The following is a 23,807-nucleotide window of genomic DNA, read 5'->3' on the forward strand; positions in this document are numbered from 1 at the left end:
TGCAAAGGTACATTTCTGAATGGAGGGCTGTGACAAGTGACATTCCTCAGGGATCAGTGCTGGGACCTTTGCTGTTTGTAATATATATAAATGATTTGGAGGAAAATGTAACTGGTTTGATTGGTAAGTTTGTGGACGACACAAAGGTTGGTAGAATTGCGGATAGCGATGGGGACCGGCAGAGGATACAGCAGGATATAGATCAGTTGGAGACTTGGGCGGAGAGATGGCAGATGAAGTTTAATCCGGACAAATGTGAGGTAATGAATTTTGGAAGGTCAAATACAGGTGGGAAATATACAGCAAATGGCAGAACCCTTCAGAGTATTCATAGGCAGAGGGATCTGGGTGTCCAGGTGCACAGGTCATTGAAAGTGGCAACGCAGGTGGAGAAGATAGTCAAGAAGGCATACGGCATGCTTGCCTTTATCGGCCGGGGCATTGAGTTTAAAAATTGGTAAGTCATGTTGCAGCTTTATAGAAACTTAGTTAGACCGCACTTGGAATCTAGTGTTCAGTTCTGGTCACCACACTACCAGAAGGATGTGGAGGCTTTGGAGAGGGTACGGAAAATATTTATCAGGATGTTGCCTGGTGTGGAGGGCATTAGCTATGAGTAGAGGTTGGAGGAACTTGGTTTGTTCTCACTGGAATGACGGAGGTTGAGGGGAGACCTGATAGAAGTCTACAAGACAGAGTGGATATTCAGAAGCTTTTTCCCAGGGTGGAAGAGTCAGTTACTAGGGGACACAGGTTTAAGGTGCGAGGGGCAAGGTTTAAAGGAGATGTACAAGGCAGGTTTTTTACACAGAGGGTGGTGGGTGCCTGGAACTCGTTGCCGGGGAAGGTAGTGGAAGCAGATACGATAGTGACTTTAAGATGTGTCTTGACAAATATATGAATAGCATAGGAATAGAGGGATATGGTCCCCGGAAAGGTAGGGGGTTTTAGTTCAGACGGGCAGAATGGTTGCTGCAGGCTTGGAGGGCCAAAGGGCTTGTTTCTGTGCTGTAATTTTCTTTGTTCTTCGTTCTGTTTGGAATATCCCAAATGCCCATCCAATTTCCTTTGTAATTGTTTATTGTCTCCACTTCCTCCACCCTCGTAGGCAGTGAGTTTCAGGTCATTACCATTCACTGCATCAGAATATTCTTCCTCACATTGCCCCCCCGCCCCCCACTCCCCCCCCCCCACTCCCCCCCCCCCACTCCCCCTCCCCCCCCCCACTCCCCCTCTTGCATCTCTGACCCAAAACAAGAAATCTGTGTCCCCCTCGTCTTGTCCCTTCAGCTATTGGGAACAGCTTTTCTTTGTCCACCTTATCTAAACCTCTCAGAATCTTGTCCACCTCTATCAAATCTCCCCTCAACCTCCTTTGCTCCAAGGAAAACAACCCCAGTCTGACATTGACAATAAAGAACAAACCAACAGAATATGTTAATACCTGAAATCAAATGGGAATGTTTAATTTCTGTTTTAAAGATATTGTGAATATATTGTCCTGGACAATAAAGGAATTGGAATAACTCACCGTGGGTGTGGTTGAATGGAATATATCAATCTGGTAACCACCTACAGTCTAGTGAAAGTCTGGAATGTGTAGCTGGAAATCCCTCCCTAACAGCACTGTGGGTGTACTTACACCTCAGGCATTGTAGCAGTTCAGGAAGGCAGTGTTGGGGTTGACCACGGCCGAGGCAGCTACATACAGCCACATATTCTGTTATAATTGAAGGACTGCAGATTGAATGTGAGGCATTGTGGGACTGGACTATCTTGACCACATTCCTGTGACTGCCCGGAAACACGTGTCTATTTTAGTTTATAATTGAGGATTTCTGGGAATAAGTTAAATGCGGAAATATTAAGCATCGCTTGGAGGAATTTGGAATAACTGAGAATTTTATCCCCAGATAAAGAACAAAGATTTTGCCGGTGTTTGGCTATAACGTGTTTGGGATTTTAAATCAACAAAGATGTTGCCTCTAAAATCAGTCCTTGTCGGTTGGCTTTAAAAAGGTTCAGTTATAATGAAGGATCTTGTATCTTATTTTAATCAAGGAGTTGTGAGCTTGTAGTGCTCTGTCGCTTTAAGAAGCTACAGCTGCGAGAGAGAATGCTGAAGATTCATTGTTTGAAATTTACGAGCTGTGAGAATCTGTGTGTTTTGTTTGTTTTCTGTGGATGTTTGTAGATATGTTTTATCATTGTTTTGGGCTACATTTGTTAAGGTTTATCTTTCTGAGGAATTAACCTCACCTTGAGTTTTTAATTAAAGGCATTTTTGGAAGTTTAAAAACAGAATCACAAGAACACTTCAGTAATTAATTTTGGTTGTTGTTGTTGTAAAGCACATGCTAAGTTTCTCTGTTTGTGTGTGGATGATATTTGTGGGATGAATGCTTCAAGCTTTGAGGTTTTCTGTCTGTGATTTAAATCAAACAGGTTTTTAAAAAAGGAAGTGTGATCAATAAAACTTTTTTTGTTCAGAAGTTATGAACCTGGAGCCATATTTACTGTCCAGAGACAGGATTCCAGGATATTTTACTAAACATGTGGGAATTTTAATCCGGATACAATTCACCCATGTGAGAATGAGAGTTTTAATTTGTAATGGTTATTTAAAATTTGACACATGTGAAATGATTCTGACCAATCCTGTGTTGGATTGATCTTGGGTTAAACTTCCTGTCAGGTCCAAAGATTTATTCCTGACGCAAGTAACACAAAGAAAAGGAAAATTCTGGAATTGGATACTGAAGAAAAGAGTTTAAAAAGAGAGAGCATTAAATAGAAATGATTCCCAGACCATGTGGTCATTCGATTAAAACAAAGGTGGAAATGACTAGGGTTGGGAAGCATTTTCCGATCGGGGCCATTGTGATCTCCTGGACTCGTTTCGATCGCCTCAGGGAGTCGGAGAGGAATTTCCCAGATTTTCTTTCCCCATATTGGCCCTGGGGTTTTTCACTCTGGGTTTTCGCCTCTCCCTGGAGATCACATGGTCTGGAATGGGGGGGTGGGGGTAAGTTAATAGGTTGTAATGAACAAAGCATCGTAGCTGTGAGGGACAGCTCGGTGGATAGGATATTGGTATGTAGATAGGCTGGAAAATTGGGCGGGGATCCTGGATTCAGGATTCAATCCTGGACCGGGGAGCGGCGCGGGCTTGGAGGGCCGAAGGGCCTGTTCCTGTGCTGTATTGTTCTTTGTTCTTTGTAAAGGAAGGGTGCTGACGTCCATTTGAGAACTTTTAATCCACCCCATTTCTAACTAAGGGAGTCTATGTACAAAGAAAACCCAAGAAAGACCCCCCCCCCCCCGAAGGGGGGGTCTGGAAAGCATCATGATGAGGGCACCTGTCCATGAGATGATCACAAAGCCCCATAATGCCCAGATACTAATTTTATTGAGCCTATAATGTATGTAATCTATCACCATTCTGATTGGATTATGTCCAGCCAGGATGAGCTGAGTAACTGGATAAGAATTGATGATATTCTTTGTTGGGTGGAGTTGCACATGGTCAGCCCCTGTGGCTTCTCCCCGCTGGCGTAACACAATAAACTGTTTGTCGATTGAATCAGGCACAACACACTGGATACATTACCACTTCATCCTTGGGAGTGGCCTGATAGGCCGTGGTCCAGACTAAATGTGGCCTTTTGGGGGCCTTTCATGAATCACATGTGTTTGGTCATTGTAAATGTGCATTCAAAATGGTTGGAAGCACAGATCATGAGTAATATTCCAGCTCCTGTGACAATAGAGAAGCTCTGTCAAATTTTCACAAGCCCTGGGTTACCAGATTGGCTTGTTTCAGATAACGACACTCTGTTAACTAGTGAGGTGTTTCAGGAATTCCTGTAAAGGAATGGTCAACGCCATGTGTGTACTGCACCATTTCATCTGGCTACAAATGGTCTTCATGATGTGGAGATGCCGGCGTTGGACTGGGGTAAACACAGTCAGAAGTTTAACAACAACAGGTTAAAGTCCAATAGGTTTATTTGTTAGCAAATGCATTTGTTAGCTCGTGGCATTTGCTAACAAATGAACCTGTTGGACTTTAACCTGGTGTTGTTAAACTTCTTACTGTACAAATGGTCTCGCAGAAAGAGCTGTTCAAAGTCTGAAGGAGGGATTGAAAAGAATGGCAGGCGATACTTTAGGAACAAGCTCTCAAGATTTTTGTTCCAGTTTCGCATCACACCACAATCCACAACCGGACTCTCCTGTGGAATTTTTTGGTCGAAGGTTGAAGTCTCATCTGGATCTGCTTCATCCAGATCTCAGAGCAAAAGTGAGCAGGAGACAAGAGAAGCAGAAGGTGGGACACGACTGCCACGCCAAAGAGAGGCAGTTCAAACCGGGTGATCAGGTTTACATCAGAAACTTTGGGAGTAACCAAAGGTGGTTACCAGGAATAATTTTAAACCAAAGTGGTCCAGTATCTTGGGTGGTGAGACTGTAAAACGGAAGAGTTGTTCGCAGACACCAAGACCATATTCGCTTGCGGTGTGACCCCGAGTCAGGAACAGTTTCAGAGTCAGCAACCATTACTGAGAACATGGCAGAGGGTCATGCTGCTGTGGATGTTCACCGGGAAATGGTTCCAGCTTTGCCAGTTGACTCTGCTGTGGGAGTGGAAGAGGAATGTTCATGTACAGATTCTCAAACTACCTCTTCACCTCCCATTCCAGAAACACCATTACAAGATTTACCAGTGGTATTGTACAGGTCGCAATGCAACCACAAAGCTCCTGACAGACTTCCGTATTGTTAAAGACATTACTTTGTTGTATTTCTGTCCTGATGGGGGATTGAAATTTAAGGGGAGAAGTGTTACAGAGTGTTCTTCACAACCTCTCTCCCTTCTGAGCACGTGCAGGCTTTGGGTGGGGTTTCAGTCTGCAAGTCCAGGCTGGTTCCAATGCTCCTGTTTCCTTTTGTTTGCCAATGATTTTTAAACGTTGTTATTTATTTATATAAAGAACATCCTGCTTTTAACAATGCATTCGACTACCTTATTTGTGACTGAAGTTCCCACAATTGTAAAGCAGGAGATTAGTTAAATGAACAGCCTGAATTCAGAGACAATTAAAGAATAAATGATTCATTAATACAGATGTTAGGCTGGAAATGTAAATTTGAACACAAAAGTTTATAACGTTTAGAATTATAATGATATAAAGAATGGTTAAAATGCTGTGAGAATTATAAAATGTTCCCTTCTGAAGCCAACAGAATAGAAAAAACAGACAACAAGACTTGTTAGGATGGCCTGGTGGCACACTGGTTAGCTCTGCTGCCTCACAGCGCCAGGGACCTGGGTTTGATTCCCGGCTTGGGTGACTCTGTGGAGTTTGCACGTTGTTCCCGTGTCTGCCTGGTTTTCTTCCGGGAGCTCTGGTTTCCTCCCACAGTCCGAAAGATGTGCTGGTTAGGTGCATTGACCATGCTAAATTCTCCCTCAGTGTACCCGAACAGATGCCAGAGTGCGGTGACTGGGGGATTTTCCCAGGAACTTCATTTATTAGTGTCACAAGTCGGCTTACATTAACACTGCATTGAAGTTACTCTGAAAACCAGCATGTCTTTCGGACTGTGGGAGGAAACCGGAGCACCCGAAGGAAACCCACGCAGACACGGGGAGAATGTGCATACTGTGACCCAAGCCGGGAGTCGAACCCAGGTCCCTAGTGCTGTGAGGCAGCAGTGCAAACCACTGTGTCCTACAGAGAGGTGTTGGGAGCTGTTGATTTTACAAGTTATCCATGTTTTCGGAGCCATCACTTCATGTCCTGGTCTGAAAAGGATAGAGAGAAATCTGTTCATAAGATCTTGGAGCAGAATTAGGCCATTCGGCCCATCGAATCATTCGATCATGGCTGATATGCTCCTCATCCCTAGTTCCTGCTTCTCCCCATAACATTTCATAAGTTCATACATTCAATTGTTAAAGCTGAGCTTTCTCCTTTTACTGTTAATCGATACTTTCCTTTTTTATCTTTCTGACTTGTTACATTTTTAATGGTTAATAAACTTCCTGAATTCACCATTTAAAGTATTCTTTCGAGCCACATGGTTAAGTCACTGGAACCTGGTGTGATTTACAGTTATGGAGTTATTGTAAACAAGAGAACCCCATAAATCTTAGTTCAAATAAATCAACATTCTCACAAATGGAATGCTATTCTTTATTACGAGAGAAATTGAACATAGAAGTAAAGATGTTCTGCTTCAGTTATACAGGGCGTTGCTGAGACTGCATCTTGAACACCGGGTGCAGCTTTGTCTCCAATTAAACAAAGGATTGTAGGATCCCTGCAGTACAGACAGAGGCCATTCTGCCCATCGAGTCCGTACCAAACAGCATCCCACCCAGACCCTATTCCCATAACCCCACACATTTACCCTGCTAATCCCCCCGACACAAGGGTCAATTTATCATGGCCAATCCACCTAACCCGCACATCTTTGGACTGTGGGAGGAAACCGGAGCACCCGGATGAAACCCACACAGACATGGGGAGAACGTGCAAACTCCACACAGACAGTGACCCAGGCTGGAATTGAACCTGGGTCCTTGGTGTTATGATGCAGCAGTGCTAACCACTGTGCTGCCGTGCTGCCCCATTTTATAAATACCATGGAAGCAGTTCAGAGGAGATTTACTAGATTGATTCCCAATCCAGTAGTGTGAAATGTTAACTCTGTTTCTCTCTCCAGAGATGCTGCCAGACCTGCTGCGTTTTTCCAGTCCTTTCTGTATTTATTTCAGATCTACCTGTAGTGGGGGGAAAAACACTATTTACTATCCAGGATAAAATAAATGTCCTTCATCAGCTTTTGTGGATCATTTCAGTGGCAATGTGCTCTCCCAGGCTCAAAGAGCATTAGCCCACTGGAAGCAAAGTCGTGCGATCGGCCAGTCCAGCAGAAAGAATCTCTCCTACCCTTCCACTTCACCAACTATAAGAATAAACATGGTTCAGTCCTGGATGTGATTAATGGCAGGAATAACAGCAGAATCCAACCCGTCATCACTTGTGAACTCGCTGGTGTGTCCGCAGGCTGGATGACTGAGTGAATCCCTTCCCACACACACAGCAAGTGAACGGTCTCTCCCCAGTGTGAACTCGCTGGTGTATCTGCAGGTGGGATGATGTTCTAAATCTCTTTGAGCAGTGAGAGCAGCTGAACGGTCTCTCCCCAGTGTGAATGCGCTGGTGAATCATCAGTTCCCGAGAGCTTTTGAAATCACGCCCACAGTCAGAGCATTTAAACGGTCTCTCATTGGTGTGAGTGAGATTGTGGTTCTGCAGGCTGGATGACTGAGTGAATCCCTTCCCACACACAGAGCAGGTGAACGGTCTCTCCCCAGTGTGAACTCGCTGGTGTATCCGCAGGTGGGATGATGCTCTAAATTTCTTTGCGCAGTGAGAGCAGCTGAACGGTCTCTCCCCAGTATGAACGCGCTGGTGAATCATCAGTTCCCGAGAGCTTTTGAAATCACGCCCACAGTCAGAGCATTTAAAGGGTCTCTCATTGCTGTGAGTGACTTTGTGCTTTGACAGATTGGATAACTGCATAAATCCTTTCCCACACACCAAGCAGGTGAATGGTCTCTCTCCAGTGTGAACGCGCTGGTGTCTCTGCAGATCGGGTAAATGAGCGAATCCGTTCCCACACTCAAAGCAGATGAACGCTCTTTCTCCAGTGTGAACCTGCTGATGTCGCTGCAGATGAGATAACCGAGTGAATCTCTGCCCACACACAGAGCAGATGAATGGCCTCTCCTCGGTGTGACTGCGTCGATGAATTTCCAGGTCACAGGGGGCTCTGTATCTCTTCCCACAGTCCCCACATTTCCACGGTTTCTCCATGGTGCGGGTGTCCTTGTGACTCTCCAGGTTAAACAATCAGTTAAATCTCACACAGAACACGGGTACAGTCTCTCCCCGCTGTGAATGCTGCGATGTACTTTCAGGCTGTGTAACTGGTTAAAGCTCTTTCCACACTCAGTGCACTGGAACACACTCACTCGGGTGTATCTGTATCTTGGTGCTTTTCCAGTCACATTGATATTAAAGGCCTGTTGACGCAGACAGAACAGAGAAACATTTCTCCTTCTAGATTCAAAGGCCGATAATATTCAGGTCCGATGAATTGAGTGAGGGTGTCAGATGCTGATGTGATGTTTGTTTCAAGATTTTGGTCTGTCAATCCTCACCTTCTCATATCCTGTAAACGAGTTTGAAAAATTCATCAATGTCAGCACAGGATAGAAATTCAGAACAGACTATTCTAGTTTCTATGGAACATTCTTTCCTCTCTCATTCCCGAAAAGCTGTAAATCTCCATCCCACACTCTCCCTCCATTCTCACTCTGCTGTATCTAATATTCACCCTCCCAATTCTCCTGAAGGTGCTGATTGAGGCTGATTGACAGATCCATGCTCACTGCTTCCTCTCCTGGACACAGAGAGCTGAAAATCTCCATGCAGGCTGCCAGACAGATATTTGTCTATCTGACTGGGCTAACAATGTGTGGAATGTACAGACTGGATTCACTTCCTTTCCCTTCAGTTGCTGCAAGTTCCCAATTTCCCCCAGAATGAGAAAAGAAATGGAAAGGGGAGGAAAAGATGTTGGCCTCTTTTAAGGCTTTGCATTGGCCAGGAATACGAACCCAGGCCTCCCGCGGGGCAGGCGAGAATTCTACCACTGAACCACCAATACTCAAGGGAGAGAAAACTGCTCAGTTCTTTCAACCAGTGCTTTCACATGCAAAGAAATGTTGATGATTTGCAGCAGCAAATTCAATGCTGCTACACACACACAACACTGTTGGAGAGAGGAGGAAGATTGAATCTGTCCACTCCCCCACGCCCCGGGGCTGCGCATGTCCAAGGGAGAGAGGAACAAAGAACAAAGAACAATACAGCACAGGAACAGGCCCTTCGGCCCTCCAAGCCCGCGCCGCTCCCCGGTCCAGGATTGAATCCTGAGGCCAGGATCCCCGCCCAATTTTCCAGCCTATCTACATACCAATATCCTATCCACCGAGCTGTCCCTCACAGCTACGATGCTTTGTTCATCACAACCTATTAACTCACCCCCAATCTTACCCAGTCCTGGATGTGATTAACAGCAGCATCCAACCCCTGTGATCACTTGTGAACTCGCTGGTGTCTCAGCAGATGGGATGACTGAGTGAATCCCTTCCCGCACTGAGAACAGTTGTATGGCCTCTCCCCAGTGTGAACTCGCTGGTGTGTCCGCAGATTGGTTAACTGAGTGAATCCCTTCCCACAGTCAGAGCAAGTGAATGGTTTCTCCCCAGTGTGAACTCGTTGGTGTGTCAGCAGATAGGATGATGTTCTAAATCTCTTTGAGCAGTGAGAGCAGCTGAACGGTCTCTCCTCAGTGTGAATGCGCAGGTGGGACATCAGATCTTGAGAGCTTCTGAAGCCGCTCCCACAGTCAGAGCATTTAAAGGGTCTCTCATTGGTGTGACTGACTTTGTGTCTCTGGAGATTGGGCAACTGAGTGAATCCCTTCCCACATTCAGAGCAGGTGAATGGTCTCTCCCCGGTGTGAACTCGCTGGTGTGTCAGCAGTTGGGATGATGTACTGAATCCTTTCCCACACTCAGAGCAGGTAAATGGCCACTCCCTGATGTGAACCTGCTGGTGTACCCGCAGGTTGGATGACTTTCTGAACCTCTTTGAGCAGTGAGAGCAGCTGAACGGTCTGTCCTCAGTGTGAATGCGCTGGTGGGACATCAGAACCTGAGAACTTTTAAAATCTCTTCCACAGTCAGAGCATTTATAGGGTCTCTCATTGGTGTGACTGACTTTGTGTCTGCGCATGCTGGATAACCAAGTGAATCCTTCCCCACACACAGGACAGTTGAACGGCCTCTCCCCGGAATGTACTCGCTGGTGTGTCTGCAGATGGGGACAGTGAGAGAATCCTTTCCCACACACAGGACAGGTAAATGGTCTCTCCACAGTGTGAATTTGCTGGTGTGACTGCAGATGGCATAATTGAGTAAATCCGGTACCACAATCAGAACAGGGGAATGGTCTCTCCCCTGTGTGAACTCGCTGGTGTGTCTGCAGGTTGGATGAATCAGAGAATCCCTTCCCACACACAGAGCAGGTGAACGGCCGCTCCCCAGTGTGACTGCGTCGATGAGTTTCCAGCTGAGATGGGAACCTGAATCTTTTCCCACAATCCCCACATTTCCACGGTTTCTCCATGGTGCGGGTGTCCTTGTGACTCTCCAGGTTAAACAATGTTGAATCTCACACAGAACATGGGTACAGTCTCTCCCCGCTGTGAATGCCGCAATGTTTTTTTCACTGGTTAAAGCTCTTTCGACAGTCAGTGCACTGGAACACTCTCACTCAGGTGTGTGCGTGAAACTTGGTAAATTCTCAGTCACGCTGATGTTTAAAATCTCCAGAAGCAAAAAGAACAGAGAAATGTTTCTCCTTCTAGATACAAAGGCTGATGATGTTCAGGACTTGATGAATTGAGTGACTCTGTCAGATATTGATGTGACGTTTGGTTTGAGATTTCTGTCTATAAATCTTCACCTTTTGATATTCTGTAAAAGACGTTTATAAAAATCATCAGTATCATTACAGGATAGAAATTCAGAACAGACAATTCTAGTTTCTATGGAACATTCTTTCCTCTCTTATTCCCCAAAAGTCATGAATCTCCATCCCACACACTCTCCCTCCATTCTCACTCTGCTGTATCTAATATTCACCCTCCCAATTCTCCTGAAGGTGCTGATTGAGGCTGATTGACAGATCCACGCTCACTGCTTCCTGTCCTGGACACAGAGAGCTGGAAATCTCCATGCAGGCTGCCAGACAGATATATGTCTATCTGACTGGACTAACAATGTGTGGAATGTACAGACTGGATTCACTTCCTTTGCCTTCAGTTGCTGCAAGTCCCCAATTTTCCCCAGAATGAGAAAAGAAAGTGTTTTACTCACAGATATTAGAGACAGAAGGAAGATTTTGTCTGACTGCATCTCCATTTCATTCACACAAAGCCCGCCTCTGATTGCTGGAGGACCAGAGTCCTTCCGGTCCTCCAACCCTTTCCATTGGTCAACACCTCAGCATGAAGGTCAGGGGGTGAGCTCTCTTTGCACATGCGCAGCTTCCCCTCTCCTCTGGACATGCGCAGTCTCATACGGCCCGCCCGTATGCTGGATAGAGTGGTTTCTCCATCGTGGGCGATTGTGGGAGCTGCGGCCGCCATTACTCATGCGGATCCCAGTCTCTAAACTCCTGGGACTGTGATGGAAAGTGGGAGTGGGGGGCGCAGTGACCCCACCCTGACACAAAGTACATGTGGGGAGTCGCTGGATTGGATTGGGGTGTCCCCTTTACAAAGCAGTTTGTTAACTTCAGGTGGAAAGATTTAGACACCTGGGTGACGTATTGGGGAGGGTAATAGGTGAGTGTGAAACTGAAACCGAGAGTCAGCACCTTCAGGGAGGAGAATTGGGGAAAAAGAAGGAAGAGGATTGTAGGATGAATTAGTGTTACAATCAATCGTATCAATAGGCCTGCATGAGTTTCCTCCAGGTGCTCCAGTTTCCTCCCACAGTCTGAAAGACGTGCTGGTTAGGTGCATTGACCCGAACAGGCGCTGGAATGTGGCGATTAGGAGAATTTCACAGTAACTTCATTGCAGTGTTAATGTAAGCCTTACTTGTGACTAATAAATAAACTTTACTTTAGGAAGGAGGGAGTCTGTGGGGACAGAGATTTATAGTTTGAGATGAAGAAGGATTTTCTGTGACAACAAGAATTGTCAGTTCTGGATTTCTGTCCTGAAATCACAGTGATGACTTGATGATGTCAACCCTATCATACCCATTAAAGTCTCTATCAGGTCAGCCTTCTCTTTCCTGGAGAAATTATCCCCAGCCTGTTCAATCTATCCTTTGACTTAAACACACTCAGCTCTGCTAACATCCTTGTGAATCTTTCTTGAACTTTCTAGAGCTCTTCTGTCAGTTTTAAAAGGACATGCTAATAATATTTAGACTCAATTTGATATGGTTGCAAGTGCCTAGTTACTCAGTTCCAAATTGACCCTCTAACTGCATTAATTTGAAAGGGACTTAACTATCAAGAAAAGCCTCTGAAATAGCAAATGATTTGAAAGTTTATTTTAAGAAAAGGTACAATGATGAACTACACAAGTGACTTTCATCACCTCAATTGGGCGACCACCCCTGTTGAAATATGAATTTTCCTCAGATTCCTGAACCAAAGGCGATTTCCCAAAATCAATTCAGTACCTTCACATCTAGAGTCCAACCTGCAAAGCCCAAGTTCATTCACCAATCCCACTGAGCATTCTAACACTGCTCTCAGCTGCAATACAGATATCAATGCTGTACTGTTAGTCAGAACACAAAACATTGTTCTAAAATTCCTATGTAGGTTTATTATTAAAACTTCACCCAAGCCTTGTCTGTAATCTAGAAACTTTTTGTTCCTCAAACAAGTAAACAACCTTGCTGATATTAGAACCTTGATGTTGAGCATTTGATTAACATGTGATTTTACTCTAATGCAGGGGTGTTACATCTATCACCCCTTTTACTCAATCTATTCATTCACTCTGGCATTTCCCCCTTTTGTTCATTGACCTAGTCCAAGGTAGCCAATTTCCTTTCCCTTTACAATCTTCTTCTCATAACTAATTTTTAGATATAATTGAAGTGGTATAATCGGATATAAAAGCAGTGATAACATATAATTCCCTTACAAATTTCATAGACTGAAAAAATTCTCAAGCTGTCCCTTTACCCGTATCCATCTTGTAATTAATTCTGATTAAGTATAATTTCTCCCTCGCCTTCATTTGACCTCATCGAAAATTCCATTTAATTCGTTCTTACCATAAGACCATAAGACATAGGAGCGGAAGTAAGGCCATTCGGCCCATCGAGTCCACTCCACCATTCAATCATGGTTGATTTCAACTCAATTTACCCGCTCTCTCCCCATAGCCCTTAATTCCTTGAGAAATCAAGAATTTATCAATTTCTGTCTTGAAGACGCTCAACGTCTCGGCCTCCACAGCCCTCTGTGGCAATGAATTCCACAGACCCACCACTCTCTGGCTGAAGAAATTTCTCCTCATCTCTGTTCTAAAGTGACTCCCTTTTATTCTAAGGCTGTGCCCCCGCGTCCTAGTCTCCCCTGTTAATGGAAACAACTTCCCTACGTCCATCCTATCTAAGCCGTTCATTATCTTGTAAGTTTCTATCAGATCTCCCCTCAACCTCCTAAACTCCAATGAATATAATCCCACGATCCTCAGACGTTCATCGTATGTCAGGCCTACCATTCCTGGGATCATCCGTGTGAATCTCCGCTGGACCCGCTCCAGTGCCAGTATGTCCTTCCTGAGGTGTGGGGCCCAAAATTGCTCACAGTACTCCAAATGGGGCCTAACCAGTGCTTTATAAAGCCTCAGAAGTACATCCCTGCTTTTGTATTCCAAGCCTCTTGAGATAAATGACAACATTACATTTGCTTTCTTAATTACGGACTCAACCTGCAAGTTTACCTTTAGAGAATCCTGGACTAGGACTCCCAAGTCCCTTTGCACTTTAGCATTATGAATTTTGTCACCGTTTAGAAAATAGTCCATGCCTCTATTCTTTTTTCCAAAGTGTACGACCTCGCACTTGCCCACGTTGAATTTCATCAGCCACTTCTTGGACCACTCTCCTAAACTGTCTAAATCTTTCTGCAGCCTCCCCACCTCCTCAATACTACCTGCCCCTCCACCTATCTTTGTATCATCGGCAAACTTGGCCAGAATGCTCCCAGTCCCGTCATCTAGATCGTTAATATATAAAGAGAACAGCTGTGGCCCCAACACTGAACCCTGCGGGACACCACTTGTCACCGGTTGCCATTCTGAGAAAGAACCTTTTATCCCAACTCTCTGCCTTCTGTCTGACAGCCAATCGTCAATCCAGTTTCTCTGGAGTCTGTGTCAGTGCCTTGATCATTTCAAAATGATTTCTCACTCTTCAGGCCATATTAACCATTTTATGTCGCGCTGTTGGTCAAGTAGCTGAACAAGTTCCATTTGAATCATAGAATCATTACAGTGCAGAAGGAAGCCATGTGGCCCATCGAGTCTGCACAGACCACAATCCCATCCAGGCCCTATCCCCATAACCCCAAGTATTTACCCAGCTAGTCCCCCTGACACTAAGGGGCAATTTACTATGGCCAATCAAACTAACCCACACATTTTTGGACTTTGGGAGGAAACTGGAGGATTCAGAGGAAACCCACACAGAGATGGAGAAAATGTGCAAACTCCGCACAGAGAGTGACCCGAGGCCGGAATTGAACCCGGGTCCTTGGCGCTGTGAGGCAGCAATGCTAACCACTGTGCCACCATGCCACACTCCATTCTTCAGTGCAGCTGCATAGTGTACTCTTGGGTGTTAGTTCATTCACAATTTACAAACCACTTCTGTAATCTCACATCACTGTTCCAATTCCATCTTTAATCCTCTGTTGGAGTCTCACATTCATAAGCCATCTTCATACATTTCCCTCCCTGTTAAATGTTGTCTCTCATTCTATTTTAAACCAGACAGTGTTCTTTTGTCAGGCTTGTTGGAATCTCTCTGCCATCTCCCACAAATCATTGTCTTGCATTTGTGGAAGGCTTATCAGGTCTTTTGGGATTGTGCTGTGTATTTTACCAATCATCATCCTGGATTTCACTGTCTTATAAAGGATGCACCATTCAACAATTCTGTCAGAATCTTCAGAAGAAAGTCAAAAGTCAGATTAAAGGGGTTCTTCATCTCAGTATCATTGCTTAATTCCTCCTGTGTCAGGTGGTGGCCAGATTATGAAAGTCAGTTCTCTCAAATTGTTCATAGACAAAGAAATAAATATCTCCAAGAGAAAACTGCCACCTCATTCATCTCATCTAGACTTCCCTTTCACTCAAATGCTCATAAACACCCAAATGTATGGATTGCTTTAAACTACACTTTCAGGAGTTCTGGAGAATCTTTCGAGTCAAATAAATCATCAAATATTCTCATAGTACCTTTAAACAGAAACCGAACATTTCTGTTTGATTCCAGGCATTATCAACTTTGTACTTTCCCTTAAACATCAGGTAATTTCCATTTTAAATGCTTGAAATTAAAATTGAGTCTGCTTAGCTCCAAATCAGAGTTCCCAGGAGAAGATATTTGACAGGTGTGAGGGGCAAGGTTTGAAGATGTTCGAGGCAAGTTTTTTTACACAGAGGGTGGTGAGTGCCTGGAACTTGCTGCCGGTGGAAGTAGTGGAAGCAGATACAATAGTGACTTTTAAGGGGCATCTGGCAAATACATGAATAGGATGAGAATAGAGGGATATGGTCCCCGGAAGGGTAGGGGGTTTTAGTTCAGTCAGTCAGCATGTTCGGTGCAGGCTTGGAGAGATGAAGGGCCTGTTCCTGTGCTGTAATTTTCTTTGTTCTTGTTGATATTAGTGTTTTGACAGGGAAATCAATCAATCTGAAATACACCCAATGGTTCCATTCTATAATCGATTGGACAGAATCCACCAACATGTTTAACAGAAATTCTTCTACAGAATTTGACAAGTATTGGTCACCTTTTTAGAAACTACTTTCGCCATTTTGAGAAGTAAATTTTCGATAGTATTAATATGGAAAATTCCCAACTTTTAAAAAGTAACTTAAACCCATTAAAATGTTTTGTACAATTTAATGAGAAATTGTTAGTTTTTCAATGAATTATCTTAAACTCATTTAATGAAAATATTCTGTAGAATTTAATGTTAACTAGTCAACTTTTGTTGAAGAAGTTGAAGGTCAAGACCATAAGATGTAGGAACAGAATTCAACTGAACTGGAGGAAATGGCGCACAATGTGCAAAACCATCTTTTTAAAATCATTCATCATAATAAGGAAATTGGAAAAACCACTCAGGCAGATGAGGAAATCGAGGCTCAGTGCAGTTCTGCTAGACTTTCCTATAGATGAACGGGATTTAGGCGCCAGAATGTTTCACACCCAGAATAAAGTGATTTCAAGTATAACGAACAGATCATTGTTAAATCTCTTCCCTTAAAAGTGAGAAAGTGAGGGGGCATGGGATCCAAGGGGACATTGTTTTGTGGATCCAGAAATGGCTTGCCCACAGAAGGCAAAGAGTGATTATAGATGGGTCATATTCTGCATGGAGGTCAGTCACCAGTGGAGTGCCCCAGGGATCGGTTCTGGGACCCTTACTCTTTGTGATTTTTATAAATGACCTGGATGAGGAAGTGGAGGGATGGGTTGGTAAGTTTGCTGATGACACAAAGGTTGGAGGTGTTGTGGATAGTGTGGAGGGATGTCAGAAGTTGCAGCGAGACATTGATAGGATGCAAGACTGGGCGGAGAAATGGCAGATGGAGTTCAACCCAGATAAGTTGTGAGGTGGTTCATTTTGGCAGGTCAAATAGGATGGCGGAATATAATGTTAATGGTAGGACTCTTGGCAGAGAGGAAGATCAGAAGGATCTTGGGGTCCGAGTTCATAGGACGCTCAAAGCAGCTGTGCAGGTTGAGGCTGTGGTTAAGAAGGCGGATGGTGTACTGGCCTTCATCAATCGAGGAATTGAGCTCAGGAGTCGTGAGATAATGTTGCAGCTATATAGGACCCTGGTCAGACCACATTTGGAGTACTGTGCTCAGTTCTGGTCGCCTCATTACAGGAAGGATGTGGAAGCCATAGAAAGGGTGCAGAGGAGATTTACAAGGATGTTGCCTGGGTTGGGGAGCATGCCTTATGAGGATAGGTTGAGTGAGCTCGGCTTTTTCTCCTTGGAGAGATGAAGGATGAGGGGTGACCTGATAGAGGTGTATAAGATGTTGAGAGGTATTGATCGAGTGGATAGTCAGAGGCTTTTTCCCAGGGCTGAAATGGTTGCCACAAGAGGTGCTGGGGAGTAGGTACAGAGATGTCAGGGGTAAGTTTTTCACTCAGAGGTTGGTGGGTGTGTGGAACGGGCTGTCAGCAACGGTGGTGGAGGCGGATTCGATAGGGTCTTTTAAGAGACTTTTAGATAAGTACATGGAACTTAGTAAGATAGAGGGTTATAGGTAAGCCTAGTAATCACTAAGGTAGGGACATGTTCGGCACAACTTTGTGGGCTGAAGGGCCTGTATTGTGCTGTCGTTTTTCTATGTTTCTAAAAGATATTTTACTTTGGTTAAAAGCTTACTGTGACCAATCTCAAATAAGCACCATGGGATGTGTATTACCCAATGACGTGATTTCTTTTGTTGTTCAGTCATATTTGCAATTCAATGTTGCATATTCAGAGATGTTCAGTTCAGAATGAGGACATATCTGTTAAATAAGTGTATTGATTTTAAATGTTGAATACTGATGCACAGGTTCGGTGGATTGGCCGTGCTAAATTGCCCCTCAGGTGAGCAAGATTAGCCATGAGAAAAGTGTGGTGTTATGCGATAGGGTGGTGGAGGGGCCTCTGTCAGAGGGTCGGTGCAGACTCGATGGGCAGAATGGTCTTTTCTGCACTGTAGGAATTCTGTGATTCAATGAAACAAGTACTGGGTAAAATTGGCTGAAATTATTCGAAGGTGAGAATGATGCATTAATGATTGAGCAGAAATCATTGCTCCCTTAGACATTTGTTGGATGAACGCTTTTAAATTTTGAAGTTCACGATAGGTTGAGACATTAGGTGGAAATTAACGGTTGTCTTCTTGTATCAAGTGACAGGGGTTCTCAGTCGAACCATCAGACCCTGCAGCAACACAGGAGAGTTGAACATTGCAGACAGGCCAATTGGCTCCCGGGTGCAGTTAGTTGTTTCTGTAGTGTACTGGTTATCACGCTCGCCCAACACGCGAACGTTTGAAACCGGGCAGGAACATTAATCAAACTTTCTCATTTCGGGTGAGGGACATCTGCATGGTTGCAGTTTGTTGCTGAACATTATCTGAACCTCGATGTTGCAGCTAAATTATCTTCACTCTGACCTCAGCCTGAAATGTTTCAGGAAATCAGAACTGTTGTAGTTTAGGATGCAATGAGAGGAAAGAAACGTTTGTATTTTGACACTGTGCAGATATTGTTCAGTCCACAACAGAATTTAATGGGTTTATAAATGCAGACTAACACAGATAATCACCATCTGAAACATGTCTAATAGTATTCACAGAATCATAGGATCCCTACAGTGCAGAAGGAGGCCATTTGGTCCATCGAGTCTGTACTGACCACAATCCCACCAAAGCCCTATTCCCGTAATCCTTCACATTTACTCTGCTAATCTCCTAACACTAGGGTCAATTTGGCACGGCCAATCCACCTAACCCACACATCTTTGGACTGTTTTATGTGCTCATAAAGATAGATACAAGCCTGGCACTGGTGTCCTGAACAAGATCATTAACATTCCCTGGGATAAAGGTTCCTCCTGGTTCTTGCTGTCTGTTGTGTCCTTTGTCACAGTCTGTACCAGGACATTTCTATTGAAAGGTTGTTGAGAAATTCCAGTGAATTCCAGCCCCTTGTATAACGTTCCATTTGGTGTGTGTCAGATTCAGAGATGTCCACGTGTGTGTGAAAAGGGTTCTGGGTAAGGGTTTTAACCCTTCTTTCCCCGTTAGTAGCAATGAGCCCTGTATTCAATTCTAAAGTATAAAGTCCTCATTAGATATCAATTCTACCTGTTATCTACATTTCACCAACCAGTCTATATTTTCATCACAAGACTACACTGGGAGTACTGTCAACATTTGTGATCTCCATTTAGAAAAGGAAATAGAGACAACGGAAAAGGCGCAATAAAGATTCACAAGAATAATCCCAGAACTATAATCATTTGTGAACTTGCTGTGTCTCACCAAGTTTGCTGACTGAGTGAATCCCTTCCCACACACAGAGCAGGTGAGCAGTCACTCCCTGGTGTGAACCCGCTGGTGTACCCGTAGGCTGGATGACTGAGTGAATCCCTTCCCACACAGAGAGCAGGTGAGCAGTCACTCCCTGGTGTGAACCCGCTGGTGTACCCGTAGGCTGGATGACTGAGTGAATCCCTTCCCACACACGGAGCAGGTGAACGGTTTCTCCCCAGTGTGAACTGGCTGGTGTTTCAGCAGGTCAGATGACCGATGAAACCTCTTTGTGCAATGAGAACAACTGAACGGTTTCTCCCCAGTATGAACTCGCTGGTGTGCCAGCAGGTCGGATGACCTATTAAACCTCTTTGTGCAGTGAGAGCAACTGAACGGTTTCTCCCCAGTGTGAATTCGCTGGTGTGTCTGCAGGTCGAAAGAGTGAACGTATCCCTTCCCACACAGAGAGCATTTGAATGGCCTCTCCCCGGTGTGAATATGTTGGTGTGCCCGCAGGGTGGATGAATCATTGAATCCTTTCCCACACACAGAGCAGGTGAACGGTCTCTCCCCAGTGTGAACTCGCTGGTGTATCCGCAGGTCGGATGACTGAGTGAATCCCTGCCCACACATGGTGCAGGTGAATGGCCTCTCCCCTGTGTGAACTCGCTGGTGTCTCAGGAGATTGTTTAACTGAGTGAATCCCTGCCCACACACAGTGCAGGTAAATGGCCTTTCCCCCGTGTGAACTCGCTGGTGTCTCCAGAGATGGCTTAACTGAGTGAATCCCTTCCCACACATGGTGCAGGTGAAAGGTGTCTCCCCGGTGTGAACTCGTTCATGTTTCCGCAGTGTGGATGATGTTCTAAATTTTTTAGTGCAGTGAGAACAGCTGAACGGACTCTCCTCAGTGTGAATGCGCCAGTGGTCCCTCAGATCCGCAGCACGTTTGAAGCTGCTCCCACAGTCAGAGCATTTAAAGGGTCTCTCATTGGTGTGGGTTATATTGTGACTCAGCAGGCTGGATGACTGTGCGAATCCCTTCCCACACACAGAGCAGGTGAATGGTCTCTCCCCAGTGTGAACTCGCTGGTGTCTCTGCAGAGTGTATAACCTTTTAAATCCCTTTGAGCAGTAAGAGCAGTTGAACGGTCTCTCCCCAGTGTGAACGCGCTGGTGGGTTACAAGTTCTGCAGTGCTTTTGAAACCACTCCCACAGTCAGGGCATTTAAAGGGTCTGTCCCGGGTGTGAGTGAGATTGTGTGTCTGCAGCCTGGATAACTGAGTGAATCCCTTCCCACACACAGAGCAGGTGAATGGTCTCTCCCCAGTGTGACTGCGTCGATGAATTTCCAGCTGAAATGGGAACCTGAATCCCTTCCCACAGTCCCCACATTTCCACGGTTTCTCCATGGTGTCCTTGAGATTCTCCAGGTTAAACAATCAGTTGAATTTTTCCACGGTCAGCCAGTGCAATGGAACACTCTCACTTGGATGTGTGTGTCTCTCAGTAACATCCCAGTCACACTGATGTTTAAAGTCTTTAGAAGTAGACAGAAGAGAGAAACATTTCTCCTTCGAGAGTTAAAGGCCGATAGCATTCAGGTCCCAATGAATCGAGTGACTCTGAGAGATCTTGACTTAATGTTTGGTTTGAGATTTCTGTCTGTAAATCCTCACCTTCTGGTATCCTGTGAAAGGAATTTACAAAAATAATCACTGTCAGTGCAGGATAGAAATTCAGAATCGGCAATTCTACTTTCTCTATAATATTGTTTCTTCTCTCATTCCCCAAAAGCTGTGAATCTCCATCCCACACACTCTCCCTCCATTCTCAATCTGCTACATCTAATATTCCCCCTCCCAATTCTCCTGAAGGTGCTGATTGACAGATCATAGAATCAATTAGAATCATAGAATCTCCACAGTGCAGAAGGAGGCCATTCAGCCCACCGAATCTGCACCGACCACTATCCCAGGTCCTATCCCCATGTATTTACCCCGCTAATCCCCTGACACTAAAGTCAAGTTAGCATTGCCAATCCACCTGACCCGCACATCTTCGGACTGTGGGAAGAACTGGAGCACCCAGAGGAAACCCCCACAGACACGGGAAGAATGTGCAAACTCCACACAGACCCGAGGCTGGAATTGAACCCCGGTCCCTGGTGCTGTGAGGCCGCAATGCTAACCACTGTACCACCGTGTCGCCCTAAATTCAAATTTCACCACCTGCTGTGATGGGATTTGAACCCGGTCCCCAGTGCGTTACTCTGGGTCCGTGACAACACCACTATGCCACCACCTCCAATGCTCACCGCTTCCTGTCCTGGACAGAGAGCTGAAAATCTCCATGCAGGCTGCCAGACAGATATATGTCTATACGACTGGACTAACAATGTGTTTAACGGATAGGATTGTTTCAGTTGGTTAAGATACAGGGGGTTGTGTTTGATGAGGATCTTGAACTTGCTGCCTCAGGGTAGTCCAGCAGAGTGATTGCTATTGGCTGATTCAGGCAGGGCTCCATTGTGCCGTCACAATGACTCAGAGGGGCGTTCCCAGCACACAGTGTCCCATTGGCAGCAATATCACTGGTTACAGAAGCAAAACACTGCGGATTGGACACCAGCTCAGCGCGGCTGGCGGTCAAAGCCCCGCCCACCCCCACGTGGGCTCGGGTTCCGCCCCCTCATTGTCTACATGCGGGAGATTGACCAATGGTAACGTGTGGAGGACCGGATGGACGCAGGTCCTCCAGCCAATCAGAGTTCTAGCCTCGTGTGCATGGCCGCATGATTTCCTCATTGTTAGACTCAATAAGAAGTCACACAACACCAGGTTAAAGTCCAACAGGTTTATTTGATAGCATGAGCTTTCGGAGCTCCTTCATCAGATAAGTCGAGGAGCATCGCTCCGAAAGCTCGTGCTACCAGATAAATCTGTTGGACTTTAACCTGGTGTTGTGAGACGTCTTACTGTGCCCACCCCAGTCCAACGCTGGCATCTCCTCATTATTGTTCGACCAGCAAAGCTGCTGTTCCTTTCTCTCTCTGAATGCAGCTTGAGCTTCAGACAGACTAATATACTGGAGCTACCTTAGATATTTCCAGTCACTCGTTAGAGTCATTAGTCTTTGTATTTCCCTTCCACAGGGATCACTGGAGGCTGAGGGTCATTGAATATTTTGATTTGATTTGATTTATTATTGTGACATGTATTAGTATACAATGAAAAGTATTGTTTCTTGCGCGCTATACAGACAAAGCATACCGTTCATAGAGAAGGAAATGAGAGCGTGCAGCATGTAATGTTATAGTGATAGCTAGGGTGTGGAGAAAGATCAACTTAATGCAAGATAGGTCCATTCAAAAGTCTGATGGCAGCAGGGAAGAAGCTGTTCTTGAATTCGTTGGTACGTGACCTCAGACTTTTGTATTTTTTTCCCCACGGAAGGGGGTGGAAGAAAGTATGTCTAGGATGCATGGGGTCCTTAATTATGCTGGCTGCTTTGCTGAGGCAGTGGGAAGTGTAGACAGAGTCAATGCATGGGAGGCTGGTTTGCGTGATGGATTGGGCTGCATTCACGATCTTTTGTCGTTTCTTGCGGTCTTGGACAGAGCAGGAGCCATACCAAGCTATGATACAGCCAGACAGAATGCTTTCTATGGTGCATCTGTAAAGGTTGGTGAGAGTTGTAACTGACATGCCAAATTTCCTTCGCCTTCTGAGAAAGTAGAGGATTGGTGGGCTTTCTTAACTATAGGGTCGGCATGCGAGGGTGGGGGTGGGGTGGTGGGGGAGAATAACTCCACAGAGAGTTGACATGGACTTCATAGAATCCCTACAGTACAAAAGCAGGCCATTTGGCCCATCGAGTCTACACCAACCACATTCCCACCCAGGCCCTCTCCCCATAACCCCATATATTTACCCTGCTAATCCCTTCCCGAAACTAAGGTCAATTTAGCAGGGCCAAGCAGCCTAACCCGTACATATTTGGACCATGGGAGGAAACTGGAGCAGATGGAGGAAACCCACACAGACACGGGGAGAATGTGCAAACTTCACAAAGATAGTGACCCAAACTGGGAATCAAACCCAAGTTTCTGGCACTGTGAGGCAGCAGTGCTAACCACTGTGCCACTATGCTGCCCTTGAGTTACGCCTGGAGTATTGTATGTAGTTTTGCTATCCTTTTATGGTTTTGGTCTCCTTTTATGAGGAAGGATGTGTCTTACACAAGAGGGAGTCCAGTGAAAGTTTATCAGGCTGATTCCTGGGATAGCAGGTCTATCATATGAGGATAGACTAAGGTGGTTAGGATTATATTCATTGGAGTTTAGAAGAATGAGTGGAATCTCATAGAAACGTATAAACCTCTCACAGGATTAGACAGGGTAGATTCAAAATTGTTCCCGCTCGTGGGGCAGGCCAGAACTAGGGCTCATAGTTTGAGGATAAGGGGTGAACCTTTTCGGATGAGGTGAGGAGAAATTTCTTCACCCAGAGTGGTGAATGTGTGGAATTCACTACCACAGAAAAGTAGTTGAGAGACAAATGTTGTGTGATTTCAAGAAGAAGTTGAACATAGCTCTTGGGGCTAAAGGGATCAAGAGACATGGATGTCGCGGGGGATGGGGTGGGGGGTGAAGCGGGATCTCAATATTGAATTTGACAATCAGCCATGATCATAATGAATGGCAGAACAGGCTCGAAGGACCTGGGCCAACCTTTCCAGAGTCTGCACCTTCCTGGATTCACTTCCTTGACTTCAGTTCCTGTAAGTCCCCAATTCCCCCCAGAATGAGAAAAGAAATGGAAAGGGGGAGAAAAGAACGTG

At 45.2% G+C, this 23,807-nt stretch overlaps 2 protein-coding genes across 2 annotated transcripts in view; one reads left to right on the forward strand and one right to left on the reverse strand.

Annotated features, from left to right (window-relative positions):
* LOC144484347 (uncharacterized) overlaps window positions 1-23,807 on the forward strand; it is a 122,574-nt gene that overhangs the window by 5,704 nt on the left and 93,063 nt on the right. The window contains exon 3 of the mRNA XM_078202885.1: window positions 365-374. Within this exon, the coding sequence (XP_078059011.1) occupies window positions 365-374 (10 nt within the window). The remainder of the gene's footprint in view (window positions 1-364; window positions 375-23,807) is intronic.
* On the reverse strand, window positions 6,997-9,939 carry LOC144484318 (uncharacterized). Its single transcript, XM_078202861.1, has 4 exons — window positions 9,524-9,939; window positions 9,189-9,355; window positions 7,339-7,481; window positions 6,997-7,254 (listed from the first exon to the last, which is right to left on the reverse strand). Exons 1-4 carry the CDS (start codon window positions 9,876-9,878, stop codon window positions 7,047-7,049), a joined length of 873 nt encoding a protein of 290 aa, XP_078058987.1. The 5' UTR covers window positions 9,879-9,939; the 3' UTR covers window positions 6,997-7,046.

This window comes from Mustelus asterias, unplaced genomic scaffold (genome assembly GCF_964213995.1).
Source record: "Mustelus asterias unplaced genomic scaffold, sMusAst1.hap1.1 HAP1_SCAFFOLD_100, whole genome shotgun sequence".
NCBI classification, from domain to species: Eukaryota; Metazoa; Chordata; class Chondrichthyes; order Carcharhiniformes; family Triakidae; genus Mustelus; species Mustelus asterias.